At 42.8% G+C, this 20,903-nt stretch overlaps 1 protein-coding gene across 7 annotated transcripts in view; it reads right to left on the reverse strand.

Moving 5' to 3' along the window:
* The window catches only part of igsf9ba (immunoglobulin superfamily, member 9Ba), a 117,720-nt gene that overhangs the window by 4,875 nt on the left and 91,942 nt on the right, over window positions 1-20,903 (reverse strand). Inside the window, exons 10-21 of one of the 7 annotated variants that reach the window (XM_037546656.1) lie at window positions 20,778-20,897; window positions 19,118-19,268; window positions 14,487-14,610; window positions 13,437-13,612; window positions 10,458-10,684; window positions 9,911-9,995; window positions 8,661-8,822; window positions 8,473-8,518; window positions 7,697-7,783; window positions 5,461-7,125; window positions 4,834-4,879; window positions 3,293-3,423 (exon numbers count right to left, since the gene is read on the reverse strand). In XM_037546656.1, coding sequence (XP_037402553.1) covers window positions 4,837-4,879; window positions 5,461-7,125; window positions 7,697-7,783; window positions 8,473-8,518; window positions 8,661-8,822; window positions 9,911-9,995; window positions 10,458-10,684; window positions 13,437-13,612; window positions 14,487-14,610; window positions 19,118-19,268; window positions 20,778-20,897 — 2,886 coding nt within the window. In that variant the 3' untranslated portion in view covers window positions 3,293-3,423; window positions 4,834-4,836. Of the gene's footprint in view, window positions 1-3,292; window positions 4,880-5,456; window positions 7,126-7,696; window positions 7,784-8,472; window positions 8,519-8,660; window positions 8,823-9,910; window positions 9,996-10,457; window positions 10,685-13,436; window positions 13,613-14,486; window positions 14,611-19,117; window positions 19,269-20,777; window positions 20,898-20,903 lie in introns of those variants that run through there. The other 6 variants (XR_005131722.1, XR_005131721.1, XM_037546654.1 and 3 more) reach the window with 6 other exon arrangements.

Below are 20,903 nucleotides of genomic sequence, written 5' to 3' on the forward strand. Positions count from 1 at the left end.
AGAAGGATAACAACACTGAATAATCCTGCCACAGCTGTCACGACCAAGCAAGACAAGGAACAATGAGAAGGAACATAATAACAATGCGTCCTATTTATAAAGCAGCTTTGTTAAAACCTTCTATTAAACTTTAATCGTCCATTTAGTCCTGACCATTACATTTTAGAGGATGAAATTAGTACTTTTGTATTAAACGTCTTTTTTCACTGCAAAGGCATTTGCAGACATGTCTTCTGTGATTTTGTAAAACAAAAGTAAAATGCTGATCAATGAGTGTGTGACAATTAACATGCACTAAAATGACAGAAAATATCAAAAAATAACCAAAACCATCAAAAGTTTATTTCTGCTGTGGTCCTCATCAAATTAAGTAAAAAGACTGCATGAAGTACCATAACGTAAAATAATAAAAAGAGCCGTGTGACAGCAGTCCAAGTAAAAATAAGTTCAAATCCTCTACAGAGATAACAGTTAAATATTTTAGTGCACAATTTCTTTGTTGAGCTTAACAAACTGAAAAAAAAAACATTTGCACACAACTGTATATAAACAATATACACTATATTTCCAAAAGTATTGAGTGACATCCCCTTCTTAATCCATAGGGTTTAATATGATGTCGGCCCACCCTTTGCAGCTATAACAGTTTCAACTCTTCTGGGAAGGTTTTCCACAAGGTTTAGGAGTGTGTTCATTGGGAATTTTTGACCGTTCTTCCAAAAGCACATTTGTGAGGTCAGACACTGATGTTGGACGAGAAGGTCTGGCTCACAGTCTCCGCTCTAATTCATCCCAAAGGTGTTCTAGGCCAGTCAAGTTCTTCCACACCAAACTCGCTCATCCGTGTCTTTATGGACCTGCTTTCTGCACTGGTGCGCAGTCATGTTGGAACAGGAAGGGGCCGTCCCCAAACTGTTCCCACAAAGTTGGGAGCACGAAATTGTCCAAAATCTCTTGGTGCTGAAGCTTTAAGAGTTCCTTTCACTGGAACTAAGGGGCCGAGCCCAACTCCTGAAAAACAACCCCACACCATGATCCCCCCTCCACCAAACTTTACACAATTTACAAAATGCAGTCAGACAAGTACCGTCTCCTGGCAACCGCCAAACCCAGACTCGTACATCGGATTCCCAGACGGAGAAGCGTGATTGGTCACTCCAGAGAACACGTGTCCACTGCTCTAGAGTCCAGTGGCGGCGCTTTACACCACTGCATTCCACACTTTGCATTGCGCTTGGTGATGTAAGGCTTGGATGCAGCTGCTCGGCCATGGAAACCCATTCCATGAAGCTCTCTATGCTGTTCTTGAGTTAATCTGAAGGCCAGATGACATTTGAAGGTCTGTAGCAATTGAGCAGAAAGTCGGTGACCTCTGCGCACTATGCCCCTCAGCATCCGCTGACCCCACTCTGTCATTTTACGTGGCCGACCACTTCGTGGCTGAGTTGCTGTCGTTCCCAATCGCTTCCACTTTGCTATAATCCCACTGACAGTTGACTGTGGAATATTTAGTAGTGAGGAAATTTCACGACTGGACTTGCTGCCCAGGTGGCATCCGATCACGGTACCACGCTGGAGCTCCTGAGAGCGACCCATTCTTTCACTAATGTCTGTAGAAGCCGTCTGCAGGCCTAGGGGCTCGGCTTTATACACCTGTGGCCACGGAAGTGATTGGAACACCTGAATTCAATGATTTGGATGGGTGAGTGAATACTTTTGGCAATATAGTGTACGAGGTACTGATAATAAGCTTTAAAGGTGTAATTTAAACCGTTAAAAATAAGACTGAATAATACATTGTTATATAGTTTTATGTATTGTTTTTTATGCCCATGAAACCACTAAAATACCACTCTAGTATCTTACATGTTTTAAGAATGCAAAGATTTTTGAATATGCATCAATACGCAAGTTCCAAATGTTCCTGTGCTGTCCTGCCATCCAAAAGTAGAGAAGAAGGTTAAAGCAAAATTCAGTTCCTCACTCAACACGTCAAACCATGAGTCTAACTCAACCACTGTTTGATGGTAAAGAGGGATTAAGTAGTCTGTCCTCTAATCTTGTGTCAGTGGGCAATCGGTTAGACAATGTGTGAATAACAGCCAAAACACAAGAGAGCTATCCAATTAGCTTTTTCAGAGTTACCAACTATTACGTTTTGGCATAAGATATAAGCTTTCCAGCTTCTTAAACTCTCAGGGTATCGAGAGCCTATTGTAATGGGCTGTTTTGTCCATTATGGGCTAGAGGGTCAGGAAAATGAATGCCAGTTTATAAATCATACGTACAACATCTAGAAACTCTCTGTTTCTGTGCTGTTGAGTGCCTAATGCTGCGCTGACTCTGTTACTGAACAGGCTGGTTGTGAGAGCATTCAGACGGTCTTTATCTCTAGGCTGATATGCTGATTACATGCGCTGTTCTATCCAGCTGTCCTGTCATGTGTTTCCACTCACCTGGCTTACGCCCCACATTCAGGTATATTTAGCAGGATTAATTTCTCTAAAATGGAAAGCTATTATTATAGCTTTCATTATCATTAGAATTGAGAACCTTGCATAACGGTTATGGAAACAATGTGGGTTATGATGAGGAGTATTCATATCATCAGCTAGGGTGTGGATGTCCATAAGACATAAGAAGTAGCAGTGGTGCTATGGACGAGTGGAAGTGGTGTCAAGCTGGGCCTATGTTACCCGATGTTTTAGCCCAGTTTTAACCCTGATTTGTCCCCTCCAACAAATGTTCACAATCTAAAGCGATTTTCCGGGTTGCGCGCTTGATCTGGAGCAACTGACAGATCGGACGATTTGGTAGTATGAAGGAGAAAGGAGTCAGTCTTTAGCCGTCCGATCCCATATTTTCAAACGGTTGATTTCTAAGACTCAAAATGTTCACGAGTCTTGCACTAAGATGTGGTTAGCAACGTAAACGAATGAGAAATTCAGGCAACAGCCAATGAGAGAGCTAGGAAGGAGAGGGAAAAAGGTGAAAAGACCTGCCTGCATATGAGTAGCAAGACATGGAGACAGAGGAGCTGCTTGTTGAGTTCAAGCAAATAATAACTCTCGTTACAATTTCACATCAGCTGCAAGTTTACAGTGAAATATGCGTTTCAACTTGTTTTGACTCAAAACAAGGATCTGGGCTGACTGGCAATGTGCCATTGTGGCAAACAAGTTTGCAATTCACTCTACAATCTACACAATGATGCTATAAATACAAGCAAATGTTGCTGCTCTAAAACACACTGTTACCTTTATCTCATGTGGAAAAACAAGATAAAACCTACCTGTTCTTTTCTTGGCTTTGGAGTTGTTGTTGTTGTTGGCCGCTACTTTCTTGGCTTTTTTAATACAATGAAAAATCAGTGCTTCGAAGCTCTCAGACCCTGCAGGGACTCTCACTGCACCTAGAGGTTCCCTAAAAGACAGGCAGGCAGAGGCAAAACGAGCTGCATTACTTTACACAGCCACCAGAGTGCGCCACCCTCCCCACATCTGTTACTGAGTTAAAAGTGCCCTCTGGGATGCCGTTACACACTGACACAGAGATGCTTAATAATTACAGAATTTACACAAGAAACCTCATTGAGCAACAAGGTAAAATCATATCAACCATGATTCAACTTGATAAGCTGTATTACCGGTGACAGATACTAATTTTGTGAATGATTCATTTGAAATTTCTCTACCCACCAAATGAAAATACAAATAAAAGTGTAAAAAAATACAAATCTTAAAAATAAGCATACAAACAAGACAACAAATACCATGAAAGCTCTCACTCAGAATTTCCTACAGAATTCATTCCGGTTAAATTAGTTCTGTTTTTAGTTGGGTCAGTTTTCAATTTTCTTCTCATTGAGTCTTCAGAGGGTGAGCAAATGAACATTAGCATTGTTTACCTCATGCTGTAAGCTCCTGTCAAGTTGTAAGCACTCTCCCTTGTATAATAAAAAAGAAAAACTAGTCAAAATCAGCCATTGCCCAGCAACCATATCAACGGGCAGGGCAGCAAATCCTATGGGAGCTCCAGTACAAGTCAGGTTTTCCTGCAAAAGCATTCCCCTTTTGTTTTGTTTGTTTTTTTATCATACATGCCATCCCTCTATTATGACACGGAGATCATGAAAACTGAAAAATCCACACGGAAGAGTCAGCCAACAACTCATGGGTTTCACAAGGCATAGAAACACAAAGCGTTTATAGACAGTCTCCCCTGCTGCTGAGGCTGTGGAGAGAGAAAGCGAAAGGCATTAGTAGAGGGGGGGAGACATGGCCGAGCACTACAGTCCGTCACATCAAACACACTCCGGTTACCATGAATACAGTGTACAGTGGCTTCACCATGCTGACAGGAGAAGAGATGGCAGGGAGGGGGGGAAGAATGGCGGTAAAGAACGGTCACATGAAAGAAATAAAACCAAACCACGGGGACGACAAATGCGACGAAAATTTTAGTTCAAGAGTCGCCATTACTGATTCGGCATCGAGGAAAAGTACTTAGAGAAGCATGCATGATATTTTTGGACATGGAACAAAAGTTTAAAGGGGAATATGGAAGTCTTCTGTTAAAATATCAAGTACCATCTTAGCTTATCCTCTTTTTTGGGTCAAAAAAGGACCAAATTCTGATTTGTTACTTCGCCATAAAAATCTACATGTTATTAAATTCTTCCAGCACTTTCAATAAAAATTTGTATTCATTTCTTAAATCTGTCCAATGTGTGATTTGGCAAAAAACAACATTACGTCATTCCCCTTTAAATGAGAATGATTTAAAACCCCTCCTGCTAACCCCTCCCCTTTCAGACATGGATTCAACCCTTACCTATTATGGTGTAGAGGACCTGGTCACAACAATGCTGCCCAGATAGCTGAGATCAATCAAAAACAAAGAAGGTAAGACTATCACAGCCTAAGGAGGACAAAAAAGGACAAAAGGAAGAAAAAAAAACAGCCGTCACTACTCTAGATGAGGATGGACATTGCGAGAGACAAGTGCAGGCTCATCCCTGGCAATGAAGGCCGCCTAAGAAGGCCACCCCGATGGAGAAAGCCTTGAGTCAGCGCGAGACAGAGAGAGAGAAATGGAAGGAATGAGCTGGAAAGGGTGAGTGAGATGGTCAGCCCACAAAAGAGAACAAAGAGTCATGAGGTCACCATGAATGCATTAGCAAAACACTGAACCACTCAAAACACTAAAACCTAAAAATGTCACTGCTGATAAGTTACACATACACAGGCTTTCAAAAGAAAAGAAAAATGTAAAGAAAAAATTATGCAACAGAAAAAGCATCCTGTATAATAATAATTTAAGAAAAACTTGTATATGTATATTTCTGTATATTTTTTGTAGTCAAAATTGGCAAAAGGGAGAAGGTACTGCTTTTGCAGACTAGTTGATGAAAAATCCTTGTCATATTTTTGGAGTCTTCCGATGGTGCGGTACACCTACCCTGGCGAGGGCTCTGAGGGCAGCATCTCCTCATCCGTCCTCCTCTGAGACGGCAGCTGGCCGAAAGCATTGCTGCTCTCCGTTGGGGGTGAGGGGGACTGGGAGGGGTAGCTGGCCGCTGTGGTGGCAAAGGCCATGTGGGCGTGGTAGGCAGGGCCAGGCCGGCGGCCGGTGCCCAGGCCCTGGGTGGGAGAGGTGGCAGGGGAAGAGGACAGGGACCTCCGGGAGAACGAGACGCTGGCAGGGTGGCGGGAAGCGCTCTCGGGCATCTCCTGTGAGCGCGAGTGGCGAAGGATGCTGGGCCGAGGTGGCGGGCGCACCAGGATGTCCGGCGAGCCGGCGCGGGAGCTGGGAGGGGTCTGGGTGAGGGGCGAGAGGCGCGACGGCTGCAGCACCACCTGCTGCTGCAGGCCCAGATCCAGGCGGCGCGCCCTCGCCCTGGGGCTGAGCCAGGGGGCCGGCTCGGGCCGCCAGCCGTCCGAGCTCTCGCTGCGCAGCGTGCTGGGGCTCCCGGGGTAAGGCAACACCGGTACGCCCATGCCGTGGGCAGTGTGTCTCAACTGCCCCAGACTCTGGGCCTGTTGCATAGTTACATGCGTGGCTGCGAGGCCCTGAGGAGGAGGAGGAGGAGGAGGAGGGAACTCACCGGGCGATCGGCTCAGGTGGGCCCGGGGAGCCTCCAGCTGCAAGAAAGCCGAGCTGGAGGGGGGCTGAGACGGGGCGCTGAGTGCGCGACTATGCGAGGAGAAGTATGGTGGTGGCTCAGGGAGGTCCCGGTGGAGATGAGAGGGATGGTGGGGTGGGAGAGTGAGCCGGGCACCCTCCTGACCCAGAAAGGGGAAGTCAGGAGGTTGCCAGGTCTCGGTGGAGCGAGAGGAGGGAGGGCTGTGCGCCAGCGGGAGGGCGTGGCCAGAGGCGCCATACTGCGGGATCCTCAGCCCCTCCCTCTCCTCGGGTATGGCAGGATGGCGGAAGGGCCCCTCAGGGGGGTATGGAGGTGAGGAGGAGGACATGGCGGAGCTGCGTGGGCTGACATCGGGCATGTAGAACGGAGGGTGGAGCTCCACCTCGGCGCCGCTACCTAGATAGCCGTAGAAAGGGCCTGGGGGGAAGACCCTGTGAAAGTGGGAGACCCGGCTCTGCCCTGCGGCCTGAAGCCGACTACCCTCCAAGATGCTCATACCTTCCATGGGCCTCTGGAACCGGGGACTGTAGGCTGGGGGCTGCATGTAGGACTCCTGGCTGGAGGACACAGGGGATATCTGGGGCCTGAGCGTGGCCATGACTGGGGGAAGGGGCCCGGGGTCATCATTCTCCTCATCTGACTGCCGGAACTCAGGGTATAAGTCCGACTCCTCGACGAAGGGGAAGCCCTCGATGCGCCGGGACTTCAGGGAGGTCTCGCCATCTGTTGGTTCCATCACAAAGCGGCCGTCTGGCCCGCGGCTAATCAGCTCGATGGGTGTGGTGACCTCAGCCTCATGCTTGGACACGCTGTACTTCTTGCCCGTTATTGCTCGCTTGGTTCTCTTGTACAGAGACAGCTCCTTCTCTTTCCTTGGGCTCGGCAGCTTCTTCACGTAAAGACCAGGCACGCCAACGCTGGCCAAGGATGGGGGCCGGGACGAGGCAATGCTCTCTGGACTGATTTTCCCAGAGGACAGCCTGTCGATCAGAGCAAACAAGGTACTTAGCATGGGGCACTCTTAGGACTACAATATAAGGAAATAGAGGCAGAAGGTATTGATTCATGTTCTCTTCTGAAAAACCAGTGCTCTGGAGTGGACTTAATGATCTAAAGATCATAATAGAGCCCCCAAATCTCTTTTTAACACTGATGACAAACAAAGTAAAATCACACATTTGACCTTTATTTATAGGTCACTTGGACTGAAGATGAAAGAACATATAGTGTTATGGTACACAATGATGGGGACAACAGAATGAGACCAGGAGAGAGAAATCAGCAGAAACAGTCTGAGCTAACAGATGCTATCATTTTTGTCAGCTCTACAGCTAATCTTCACACACCACTGTTACTCAAGAACCGTTCACCCCGAGATCATAAAAAAAAAAATCAAAGCATAAGAAGACATAGGAGCAGCGGTGTATTATCTGCCCAAAGGGGCTTCGAACCAATGTAGCTCCGCACCACAAAACAGAAAGCATGCAGCTAAGGCAGCTAGGCGCGGCCAGCGCCATCTGCTGAAAAAGGGGTGCAGGTGCAGGCACTCACTGAGGGCTGGTGGATGGGGGCCTGTAGCTGCTCCTGTCTGGCTCTTCCCAGTAGGGCTCAATGCCAGGCAAGGGGGTAAGAGGAGGCCTGCGGTGAGAGACACAATAGAGAGGGGGCAAGAGGTGGCCGTCAGACCTGACCAGGCTTCCAAATAGTGATGCGGAGATGGATGGAGATGGATGGGAGCATGGGGCTAAAACTACAAGGACCATCATGAAATCAAGATGGGAGAATGACTTTCCCGTTTGGGGGGATTTCAAAAAAAGCCATTTGCAGCCTTCTCCTCCAATGAAGTCCCCCCCATGAACTTCAATATGGTGTCTGAATGTGGAGGTGACCCGCTGCCATGCCTGAACTGATCGATTCTCAGGAGCTGATGCATAAGCGTCAGGTTGATCGTGTGCTCTGCTGTTATTGATAAGGTTCAGGCCCCACCTGAGCAGACTACGAAGAAGCTGCATAAGATTGCTGGTAATGACAAATCAATGCATCTCGCTGCCAAAAAGCAGAGGTAAGCATAGATGCATTCATAGCAGCCGCACGGTTGACCACTCAAATACAGCTCCATGCGTCCCTCATGGTAAGAGGGCAGCTGCCACGGTCAGCCATTCGGTCTAACTCCTCTGTACATGCATTAACGCCCTTGCTCTCTCCTTCTCACGCATAAGCACACACCCATATGCACATACACACACAGTGTGCTGGAGGGACCCTGGGACTCAACAGATCTGTTGCAATGCAAAGTATGATGAATGTTACCATGCATCGATACTTACGGTGACTCAACACTTTTCCTGGTATGGGTTATCGACAGAGGAGGATCTAGAGACACAGATGACAGAACACAAGCATGATTACACACTCTTGGATTAAGAATGCTCTAGTTAGCAACTGCTTCTTATGGTCGATACCCAGTACATTAGGACACGCTGCATATCACATGGTTCTTAGAGGCAAGACCCACCTCGTTTGCGCTTCAGCTTGCGACGGTGCTGCTTGTTGACAAAGCAGGCAGCAAGGGTACTGAAAAGGACAGCAGCGGCCAGGAAGCAGATGGTAGCCACGATACCGGCCACCACTGGCCTGGCCAGTCCTTCGTCAGATATCTCTGTGGGAGGGAAGGGGTCTGAGAGAGGAGACACACTCCAGAGCATGAAATAAGATGGAAGCGTGGTGGACAACTAGCATGCAGTTATTCACAGAGCAGCCAACAGAGCATCTATGTTATTTCACGGCAACAATCTACTGCAATCGTGGATGTCAGTGGCATAACTGGGCTCTTCTAGTGCAACAAAAAGTTAATAGGAGCTAAAAGGTAAAATTACAATGTAATTTGCTCGTTAGGGACCCCTGTTATACTGACTCTATGGTGATTGTCCTGCCTGTACTGCCAATAGTTATAGAAAGTCTGGCTCGAACCCAAATGCAATCAGACTGTCCAGACCTAACCTGACCAGAACGTCTTGTTTTGAAACTGACACAAGCACAAAAAATTCTGCACGAAATTGACCCAAACTGACCCCTGTTGACAGGATAGTGTCGGTTACTGTGTAGTGACAATAATAACGTCATTAGATAATTAGATAGTCCAAAATCAGGTTTAAATCTATGTTCCATGTGCAGTTCAGTGCTGATCTGGCAAGATGTTAGCCTTCACCTGTTTAATCCTAAAGCTTTATGTCTGTACATGCAACATAATACATATTAAATGTATAACATTTAAAATACTTTTGGCCAAATAGATTACACGTCCTTTTGGCTGCATTAAACGCTACATCTTCTGAATCAATTTGCTTTTTTCCCACATGTCCATTTTCTTACAAGCATGGGCCTCATAAACCTGGTCAGCAACACGTGTGGGTGACTGCAACATGCCAGATAAAAAAACCTTTTTAAGTTAGTAAAAGTACAGTGGACGAATAAAGACGAAAAACGAAAACAGGCATGAATACATGGAAAAATCTGTTCAAAGCAGGGCTGTTCGAACCCGATCGTCAAATATGAACCAGAGCCAGACACATACGAGGAAAATGACATTCAAGCGTAACAAATCGGGCTAATATTTCAATCAGATTGCTACGCCTACTTGACGTCCACAGACATAGTATGGAAAAGAAGCACACTATCTATTATGATCAGCAGGGGGCACTGAAGCTCCACATGGTTAAAGCAGTGAAATTATGGGGTCTAAAATAGCTTTTTTCTAATTCTCACCTGTGCTTGACACTCCCACTACATTACTGCTTTCACTAATGAGATCATCCATGACAGCCAGGGCACGGAATTCGTACCACGAGTCCTGGAGGAAGAGGGGTGGGCAAATACATAAAAATTTCCTTAAAGTGGGTTAACAGGATGCAAGTTAAAGTGACTAAAGCTTAAGTAAATGAAATTCTACAGTTCCATCCATCACATGAATGTGTTACCAGTGAGCAAACTGCTGATGTTTCTTTGCTCAGTGTAAGGAGGTGATGAAGTACATGAAGAAGAAAGACTATAGCACAAAAATAGAGGTTCTCATTCTGGTTGCTGGACATTTTTCCCTGCTATAGAAAAGCTGTTTCAGCCTATTAAGTAATTCTAATTCTTCTGTCTTGAGAAGGTTAAGCTGTCTTTCATAAAGGAAAAAAACGAGGCATACAGGTTTATAAAACATCTACAGTATTTACAGGATGCACCTTTTGCATGAGAAAAATGTTCAATTTTCTAAAATCTTACTGAGGTAAGCAGGAATACACAGGTGTGCCTTAAACTCTCTTACCGGAATGAGGTCTCTAGCCATGATCTCAGTCTCATCTGCAGGAATCAAGTCATCGAGCACCTCCCACCTTTCTCCCAGACGGAACTCAATGATGTAACGGTCTATTGGCGAAGTGTGGTTGGCCGGAGGGAGCCATGTCAACAGTACACCCTGCTGCGTCCGGTTGGCTGTGAGGCACCGTGGTGGGGTAAGAAGCACCAGTGGTTCCGGGGTACTTACAGGGTACACTGGACGGAATGCACACAACAGGCATAGAAGTCTGTCTTAAATCAATATGATGAGAGAATAGGAGTGGGCAATATTGCGATATCAATATCATGATGATTAATGCCACACTCAGTATGTCAAGCGTGTGGTTTCAGTGTCTTAGCTCAAGCAAATATGACTGAATATGTTCCAAGTGGACAACAAAGCACTTCTTTATAGGCAGGTTTGTTCTGAATGATGTTTGTCACAATAATTGGGTCACAGACACAATTCACTAACTGTAAAAGAACTGAAAATCTGTGGTCTATGACGGTTTAACGTAACACGCTCTATGGTGGCTCATTTGTGCCCTCACAACCAAAATGTATCTTCTAAGCCGCTTATCTTGCTGGGTCACTGGGGAAGCTGGAGCCTCTTATGCAGCACATTTGAATTTGACCAAAAGTTAACCTTCAGCATCACATACTGTACGACATGCAAAAAAGAAGAAAAATATATGTACACAAATTTCTTTACATCCAAAATATATGTGCAATATATACCAATACATGTGGTGTCTTAGCACCAATGCAACAAATGCGGACAAATAGAAAGAATATGTACATAAATTTCCTCATATCCAAAATATACACTCACCAGACACTTTATTAGGTACACTTTGCTAGTAAAAGGGTGGACCCCCTTTGCCTTCAGAACTGCCTTAATTCTTCATGGCATAATTTCAGCAAGGTGTTGGAAACGTTCCTCAGAGATTTTGGTCCATATTGACATGATAGCATCACGCAGTTGCTGCAGATTTGTCAGCTGCACATCTATGATGCGAATCTCCCGTTCCACCACATCCCAAAGGTGCTCTACTGGATTGAGACCTGGTGACTGTGGAGGCCATTGAAGTTCAGTGAACTCATTGTCATGTTCAAGAAACCAGTTTGAGATGATAGGAGCTTTGTGACATGGTGCATTATCCTGCTGGAAGTAGCTGTCAGAAGATGGGTACACTGTGGTCATAAAGGGATGGACACAATGGTCAGCAACAATACTCAGGTAGGCTGTGATATTTAAATAGTTATTGTTGTTTAAATATAGTGATAGTTATACCCCCACACCATTAGACCACCACCACCAGCCTGAACCGCTGATACAGCGCAGGATGGATCCGTGCTTTTATGTTGTTTACGCCAAATTCTGACCCGACCGTCTGAATGTCGCAGCTGAAATCGAGACTCGTCAGACCAGGCAACATTTTTCCAATCTTCTGCGCTCCAATGTTGGTGAGCCCGTGCGAACTGTAGTCTCAGCTTACTGTTCTTAGCTGACAGGAGTGGCACCCGGTGTGGTCTTCTGCTGCTGTAGCCCATCTTCTTCAAGGTTTGACGTGTTGAGCGTTCAGAGGTGGTGTTCTGCATTCCTTGGTTGTAATAAGTGGTTATTTGAGTTACTGCTGCCTTTCTGTCATCTGGAACCAGTCTGCCCATTCTCCTCTGACCTCTCACATCAACAAGGCATTTTCCTCCACACAACTGACCGCTCACTGGATGTTTCCTCTTTTTCGGACCGTTCTCTGTGAACCCTGGAGATGGTTGTGTGTGAAAATCCCAGTAGATCAGCAGTTTCTGAAATACTCAGACCAGCCCGTCTGGCACCAACAACCACGCCACGTTCAGAGTCCCTTAAATCCCCTTTCTTCCCTGTTCTGATGCTCGGTCTCCACTTCAGCAAGTTGTCTTGACCACCTCTACATGCCAAAATGCCCTGAGTTGCGGCCGTGTGCTTGGCTGATTGGCTATTTGTGTTAACAAGCAATTACCTAATAAAGTGGCCGGTGAGTGTATATGCCACATTGTGTATTTACATGAATCTGTGACAATGAAATGGTAAATGATGTTATCAGAGACATTAAGGGAGTTTTTTCTGTTTATTTTGTATTCTGTAAGAGTCCTGCTTGGTAATCAAGGTTAGTTGGAACCTTGACTGAAGCTATCAAGTAAAAATCGGGCTGTAAAATTCAGCCATTATTATTATTAATTAAATTAGTCTATACTACCTTTTAAATAAATAATGCTCAATATGTGTATGCTAATAAATAAAACTATTTCCTGACAATATTCACAGTTAATAGTGCAGCATTACTAGTTACCAGTGCAGCACTTATCATTCATGTTCCTCACATGGGAGACCAGGGCATAAGCTTCATTTCAGACAGGAGCTTGTGTCATTTTATTGCATTTAAATATATGCTAATTATATGCCAATGTGTTGACATATATGCAAATATATTAGAATATATCTAAGAATGTAGGTATTGGTGTCAATTTTTTATATGTACATATATGTCAGACACATATGTAAGTATATTTCCTTGGCATATGAGATTGCACAGTCTACAGGGCTTCAGGTTTCTCTGGATAAGAATGGATAAACTTCTCTGGATAAACGAAATGTTCCCGACACTGATGTCTTATTACGAAGAGATTTGGCGGTCATTCCCTAGCTATGTTGCTGTTTGAGGTTTTTCTCTGTTGTTGGGAGTTAGAATCCTGACAATGCCAGAAATCCAAGACAGCATGACTGATCTTGTTTAACTAGATCTAGTATAGCGCAGTGTGAAAAATCACTGGGCCTCATTCACTACTTTTTTCAACAGTGACAATGTGCAACATTGATTGTGAAAAAATGTCAATTATTGTCATTACATTTTTGCTTTATTGCCCACTAAATAAAGGGAGTTGGGGGGGGGGGGGTATGCAGTACCCCAGTGGAAGTGGCACCCACCTACTGTATTCACAGTGACTACCTCACTGAAGGGGCCCGTGCCTAACTTGTTCTGGGCCAGCACACTGAATTGATAGGCAGTCTTTGGCTCCAACCCCTGTACCACCAACCAGGTCTGAGAGCCGGGCACAGGGACGGAGAGCCAGTCGTGGGGACCCAAATCCGTCTTCTTCTTCCTGTTGGAAGACGACACTCAACTCAGAGAGCAGAACATCACGTACTTGGAAATGAAAAGGAGTAACACTTTCTCTCTCTCACATGGACACAACCTATACTCTAATCTACAGAGCTCACCATGGGAACAGTGCCTTTAAATGTTCTCTTACTGACACAGCGCTGAGCCCTGCAATAATTAGGTCCTAACAAGGGCTCCTGGTGTTAAATTCTACACAGCAGCAGGAGAATACATGTAACTGTCAATATATCAAAATTCGGGCCTCTGATCTAGAGTGCCTCTTAATATGCTGTCAAATAAATGCATTGTGCCTTTAACAACCACAGTGTCGTGCGCCTTGTCCCAACGCAGCTGTGTGATTTGTTTTCATGTATTTATTGCCATGACGTTCCCCGGCAAAAGTCATACATTATTTAGGTGCACGAGAGAATGAGGCTTTACAGCGCACAGCATTGATTTAATATGTAATTCACCAGGAGTTTGTACCATCAGAGCATGACAGAACTGTAATGAAAATGATAAGTAACTGTATCACTCTACCAGAGCCAGCACTATTTTTTCAGAATACCTCTGTCTGTATATCACAAACCACTGAACATGCTAGGGAATACACTACGGCAACTTATTACACCTCGTAGATGTTTTTGCTGCCATGTTTTGTGTTATTTTCCACTAAAAGGAGTGCATGAGAATATCTGCGATTAAATGAGAACTAAGCCTGCTTTATTCCTTTTCTGACTACAGAATTCATGCATGTGAATGTTTAGTGCCATCAGTATACAACTGAGACAAGTATTGCCAACTTACATGCTGTACATTAAACACTAAGGGGAGAGAGTACATACTCAAATCCTGTAAACGCTAGGGGGACCTACACAGGGCCGTACCAGACCGAAAAGGTCTGCTCAAAGCCGCCGTCGTATCCAGGTTCCCAGGAGACATTAGCTGAGGTTGTGGACGCTGAGACGTGGACGTTGGCTGGCGCATGAGGACTAGTGCCTGCAACACAGAGAACCTCTCTTACTGCCCACTCCGAAACCTGTGCAGTTGTGTTTAAGGCTCATTTCCATAGCTTAGCTTCTGCAACCTTTCAATCAATGCATTGACAGAGTATCATATCTACTGCAGAACGGAAACCGACTGGAAGGAGAAGGCTGATTCCAGTCAAGACTGATAAAACATTTGGCCACCCCTGATCCATTGTACACTAATGTTCAAAAGTTTGGAATCACAATTCAAAAGAGCCTCATTCACCAATATCTTCCTAAGTTTTTTGGGCAACACTTTATTTGAAGGCTACCTACATAAGGACTTCATAACGCATTCATAAGCGCTGAATAATGTGTTTATGAAGCACTACTTGAACATTTATTAAGTGCTTATGTCGGTTCTCGCAACCTGACATAAGATGTTTTATGAAATAAATGACATTATACTGACATAATAATAATAAACGTTGAACATATTTACAGCACTAAACATATTTAAACACTATACATAATCGCATCAATCATCTTATCCATGCCATGGAGCAAAGAGGGGGTGGTTTCCAGGCATATTTCACCTGATTTCAGTACAATGATCTTAAGAATGCTGACATAAATAGTTATATATAGTGTTTTAAATATGTTTAGTGCTGTAAATATGTACGTTTATACATATTATGTCAGTACAATGTCATTTATTTCATAAAACATCTTATGTCAGGTTGCGAGAACCGACATAAGCACTTAATAAATGTTCAAGTAGAGCTTCATAAACGCATTATTCAGTGCTTATGAATGCGTCATGAAGTCCTTATGTAGGTAGCCTTCAAATAAAGTGTTACAGATTTTTCTTAAATTTACTCTTGAAAAAGCTCCTAAGATGTTCTAAGTAAGTCTATGTCAGAGTCATGATGTGTTTTTATACAGCAGAATTGTTCACACCTTTGTGCTCTTGAGTGTGTGTAGATTCTGTTCTTACCTAAGAACAAATCCCAAATAATAAGACATTGGTGAATCAAAGTGAAAACGGTTTGAGTGGGTTTAAATAAGTATCGAACGGTTGGTGAATGAGGGCAGTTGTTTTCAATAAAAGCAGAAACAAATGTTGCCAATAAGTGTATGAAACATTAAACAATGTTAGATACCCAGAATAATGAACAGAGCTGTAGATGAAACCTTAATGACTGAGAAAGGTGTAAAACACTGAGAATGAATTCATATCAAAATTCACACCCAGAATGCCTCGTATTTTCAAAGTGGTGATCATATCTCGAGTTATAGTATATTAAAGCACGACTGTCATTGAATACATTTTTGGGTATTCCCAAAAAGTTGAAATATTGAGTAAAACATCTTGAAATATCCTACAGCATTTGAATATACACTGTAAAATTAGTACTGATTAAAATACCAGCAGCTGTTAATATGACAAATGATTCCAAACGTTTGAAAGCTACTGCACGTTTTTCTTGATCTTAAAGGCATTCTGATCTAAAGGCTTACACTTAAATGCTTGAGATTGATTTCGTTCTTCTGATGCTTCTGTATGAATTTATTTCCAAATAAAAAAGCTCCAAAGTATGTCTACGGGAGCACCTTCAAGACTATTTGAAAACTATCGTGAAGCTGTTTGAGAAAATGCCAAACTAAGGTGCATCAAGGTAAAGGGGAGCTACTTCGAAAAGCCCAAAATATAAGACCGTTATGACGTTATGACTCACGTTTTATGTTTTCACTATTACTTTTAATACGTGGAGACTGTAAAAATAAGGAAAACCCTTCTATGAGTTGGCTCAGACCATTGCCTAGTACTGGTAGATGCTGTATTGTTTTACACTGAGGTAGCGATTTCAACATTAAGGAAGAAGCACAGAATTAATAGACCTAGCAGCCAAGAGATTCATGAGTGAGAAGCTGAAAGAACAAACAAACACTTAAATCCTGCATGTTGCCAGCAGCAGTACCTTCAAATGATTGCTGCTTAAACCTCTGTCCTTAAGCCTATTTGTTTTTCTTACACAGAGGACGAAAGAGTTGGAACGTTTAACAAGAACACTCTGAAATAAGGGACATATATTTTGAACATAACACATCTGAACTGGTTTATGAAGTAACAGGTAGAGCCATCATCTGAAATTTAAATGAACAGCACCATCTCAAAACAAGTCTTTCAGACAAGCACTCAGGGCGAATGTCAAAACAGCCACTAATTCAACAAAAATGCTTTTTATTTGATGTGATCCACTCAGATTTGAAGGCTACCTACATAAGGACTTCATAACGCATTCATAAGCGCTGAATAATGTGTTTATGAAGCACTACTTGAACATTTATTAAGTGCTTATGTCGGTTCTCGCAACCTGACATAAGATGTTTTATGAAATAAATGACATTGTACTGACATAATAAGAATAAACATTGAACATATTTACAGCACTAAACACATTTAAAACACTATACATAACTATTTATGTCAGCATTCTTAAGACGACATTGTATTAATATCAGGTGAAATATGCCTGGAAACCACCCCCTCTTCCCTCCATGGCATGGATAAGATGATTGATGTAATTATGTATAGGGTTTAAATGTTTAGTGCTGTAAATATGTTCAACGTTTATTCTTATTATGTCAGTACAATGTCATTTATTTCATAAAACATCTTATGTCAGGTTGCGAGAACCGACATAAGCACTTAATAAATGTTCAAGTAGTGCTTCATAAACACATTATTCAGTGCTTATGAATGCGTCATAAAGCCCTTATGTAGGTAGCCTTCCAATAAAGTGTTTTAAGCCCACCAGTTAAGTTTTCCTATATGTAGACAGTTGGCAGCAGACTAAATATTCTGCTCGTAGGTTTAAGGACAATAAAAAGTGAACAACCATCTTTTGATTTGGAACCAGGCATGAGCATCAGGGCAATGTAATCAGATATCACTGATGATTGACAAGTAACCTGTAAAAAGGTGGGTAAAAGGTGACAAACGCTGTGTTGGGGAAAAGAACTGAGAGAGAACTACTGAGGACAAATTTACCATTAAACAGCTCGCTAAACATGCTGGGAAACTGGGGATCAGTTTTTAAGTTTTTAGGTAGTGGTTGGTTAGTGTAGTGGTTAACACCTCTGCCTTCTACACTGTAGACTGGAGTTCAATCCCCCACCTGGGCAACCTATGCTATACCAATAAGAGTCCTTGGGCAAGACTCCTAACATCACCTTGGCCTACCTGTGTAAAAATGATTTTTCTGATGATCAGACAGAGATATAAAGAGAGAGAGAGAGCACAAGAGAGAGGGTTGTTAGGAAGCCACGTGTTAAGTCTCTCTACTACGCACTTTAACGCTAGTTTTACCTACCCCATGGCTTTTTACCTCCTACTTAATTTACTTTATGTTAAGTTTAGTTTGTGTGCACAGAACCAATAAACAAGGCTGATGTGCTTTAGAACTTCCTTCAGTCTGACTTTCTACAGATAAAACAGCCAAGCTACAGTAACTGGATATACTGCTACTAAAGCAGATTAGAAAAATGAACCAATTGATATTCAATTATATGTACACATAATGCCTTGTTAACTTTTATGTTCACACACAGGGTTAATATGGGGCTTTGAAAAAGAAAAGAAGAACCAGATAATTGAGATTTTTTCTTTTACTTGTGTTAGGTTTTTGGTTTTGTCATTGTCCAGGCCTATTCTGAGCACCTGTACACGCACAAGCTTTGGAAACAACGTAAGCCGTATGCAGTTTTTCCTACACAAACAACTGCATAATTTCAAAATCGGTGCAAGAAAGGCTTTCTGTCCAGAACGACATGCTCTTTTTCCCCTGGTCTCATCCAGAGAGTAAGCATCTCCCATCACCTCAATCAATGTGTGCAAAGGATCTGGTGGGCAGTTTGAACATGTTTAAGTGGAGGACTGCACCAAGAGCTCCATCAGCTCTCTTATCACAGAATACCATCTGCACCAAGAGTGTTAATTACCCCTTCATTAAACACAAGCACTGGACTGTCATGAAACCAGCCTGTCATCAAACAAATGGCGTGTACTAATACGAGCATATGTGTACAGAAACGTCACTTGTCATAAGAGGGCAAACCCAACAACATGACAGCTGGGATTGAGCACCCACAGGCCCCAAAGCCATTTGACACAATGGCTCAATCCTGCCGCTTGGGTGCGCAGTGTAATTTCCCAACACGACCCGAAACGAGTGTCGGACCAGGCTGCGATGAAATCACAAGACTGACAGACTTCGTGCCTCTCTAAAAAAAGACACTCTCAGAGTGTGATGTGCTTGCGCTGTAACTGAGCCAACTACATTTATAACACGGCACTTTGAGACCAATTTCTGGCTTCGACTGTCAGCCTTCGACTGTTTACACTGACAGTCTCCAGGCCCTGAAAACGTGCCATGGTGTTTTTGCCCAAAAGTTCTTATTCACAGTGTGAGTGTTTAACTCACAATAGTGTTTGTAAAGTCTAGTCAAAATGCTAAACGCTAGGATCACTCTACCTATTACAAAAAGTCGTGTGCTGGCAGTGATGCTCGTGACGACGTTGGTGGCGACGCACTCCCACTCTCCGTGGTCCTCTTTGCTCAGAGACACAAACTGTAAGCTGCCGCTGGGTAAGATGTTGTGCTTGCTTCTGCTGGGCTTCCCTACCTGCAAGCACACAAAACAGAGCAGCTCTTTAACATCTGGAAGTGTCTTTACATATAAACCACTAAAAATGTAACGTTCTAAATGTGGAAGTGAAACATTTCACACCCTCAAACAAGTTTTAATATAAAAAAAAAGTTAAAATATGCATTTATATTCACCTACTTAAGAACAGGTGATCAAATACAGTCATGTGCACAAGTTTGGACGGTCACGGTTGGCTCCTCCCACTACTCCATGTGCTTTTTCTGTTTACTTTCTGATCGTCCACGTGCCCCTTTGTTTTGATCTTCCACGTTTTCTTTGTTTTGGTTTCCTAGTCCAGCCACTTGTTTTGTGGCTCCGCCCCTGATTAGCGCCACCTGTTTTCCGCCTGTCCCTCGTTATCCCTGTGTTTTATAAGCCCTGTGTTTGCCCTTTGTTTTCGCTGGTCTTTGTACTCTTTGATGTTTGATGTGCTGTTTGTATCTACTGTTGTTGTGTTGGCTATTTGAACCTGGACCGTATTGACCATGACCCTGGATTTGCACATAATAAAAGTCGCTTATCTCAGCGCGTCCGTCCGCTTCCTCGCTCCCCGTTACACTGGCCAAATGACGTTTTGTTGATTTTCTAAATGAAAATAAGTTGCACATCCTCTACTGAGAACATACTGCACATTTTGTCTGTAGAATTTAAGATGGTGGGGATCAAAATGAAACAAAACATAGCCTGTACAAAAGTTATAGTACAATTTATATTTTCTTTTATTTTCCAATATGTTAAACTCTAACAGAAGCGTCCATCCTGTGGAGGATATATTAATTTATTGAGTGTCCACACTCAACAGTGTCACACTTTTGCATATCAGTGTATATACAAACCTATATGTACACACTCAAAAATGAATGTCGGTATTCAAAATTTATTTTGTTGTGTTTATTTATATAACAATATTCTATATCTGCATTGCCACTGCCAAATAAATAGTTTTTAGAAAATAATATTATTTAAAACAATATTGGCATTAGAAATACTTGTCATTAATATTCTAACATTATGAATTATTATTGAATAATTAATGAATGTTACATATTTTAATTATTACATTATAGCATTTCTTATATATACATATATTTAATTTTTAAATATAACATATTTTCCACATAGCATCATGTGACATACCATAAAATTGTCATTTTATGAATATGAACCAATAACATCTCAAACCAAAAAGATCTCAAAAACTACATGTTTAAAAAGAAAGAAAAGCCTTCTTAACTTTGAACTTGGCCAACTGGGTTAAAAGTTAATTGAGCATTTTGTTAAAGTAATTCTGAATCATCTCTATTAGTCTATTCATCACACAATTCTAACACAGTACAGGCATTTTAAAATTGTATATATATATATATATATATATATATATATATATATATATATATATATATATATATATGAACAAAAATGAAGATTTTGTTCTGACAGTGACTTTACTCTCAGCTGTATTACAGTGAGCTGAGTTGGGTGTACCTTTCTCCAGGTGATGGTTGGAATTTCAGGGTCTCCAGAAGCAGCACAGGGGATGACCAGCTCTCTTCCAGCCTCCTGACGGTATTCCCCCCCAGGCCTTACATTAAAGTAAGGGGGGTCCTATAT

This window comes from Pygocentrus nattereri, chromosome 17, assembly GCF_015220715.1.
Source record: "Pygocentrus nattereri isolate fPygNat1 chromosome 17, fPygNat1.pri, whole genome shotgun sequence".
Classification (NCBI taxonomy): domain Eukaryota; kingdom Metazoa; phylum Chordata; class Actinopteri; order Characiformes; family Serrasalmidae; genus Pygocentrus; species Pygocentrus nattereri.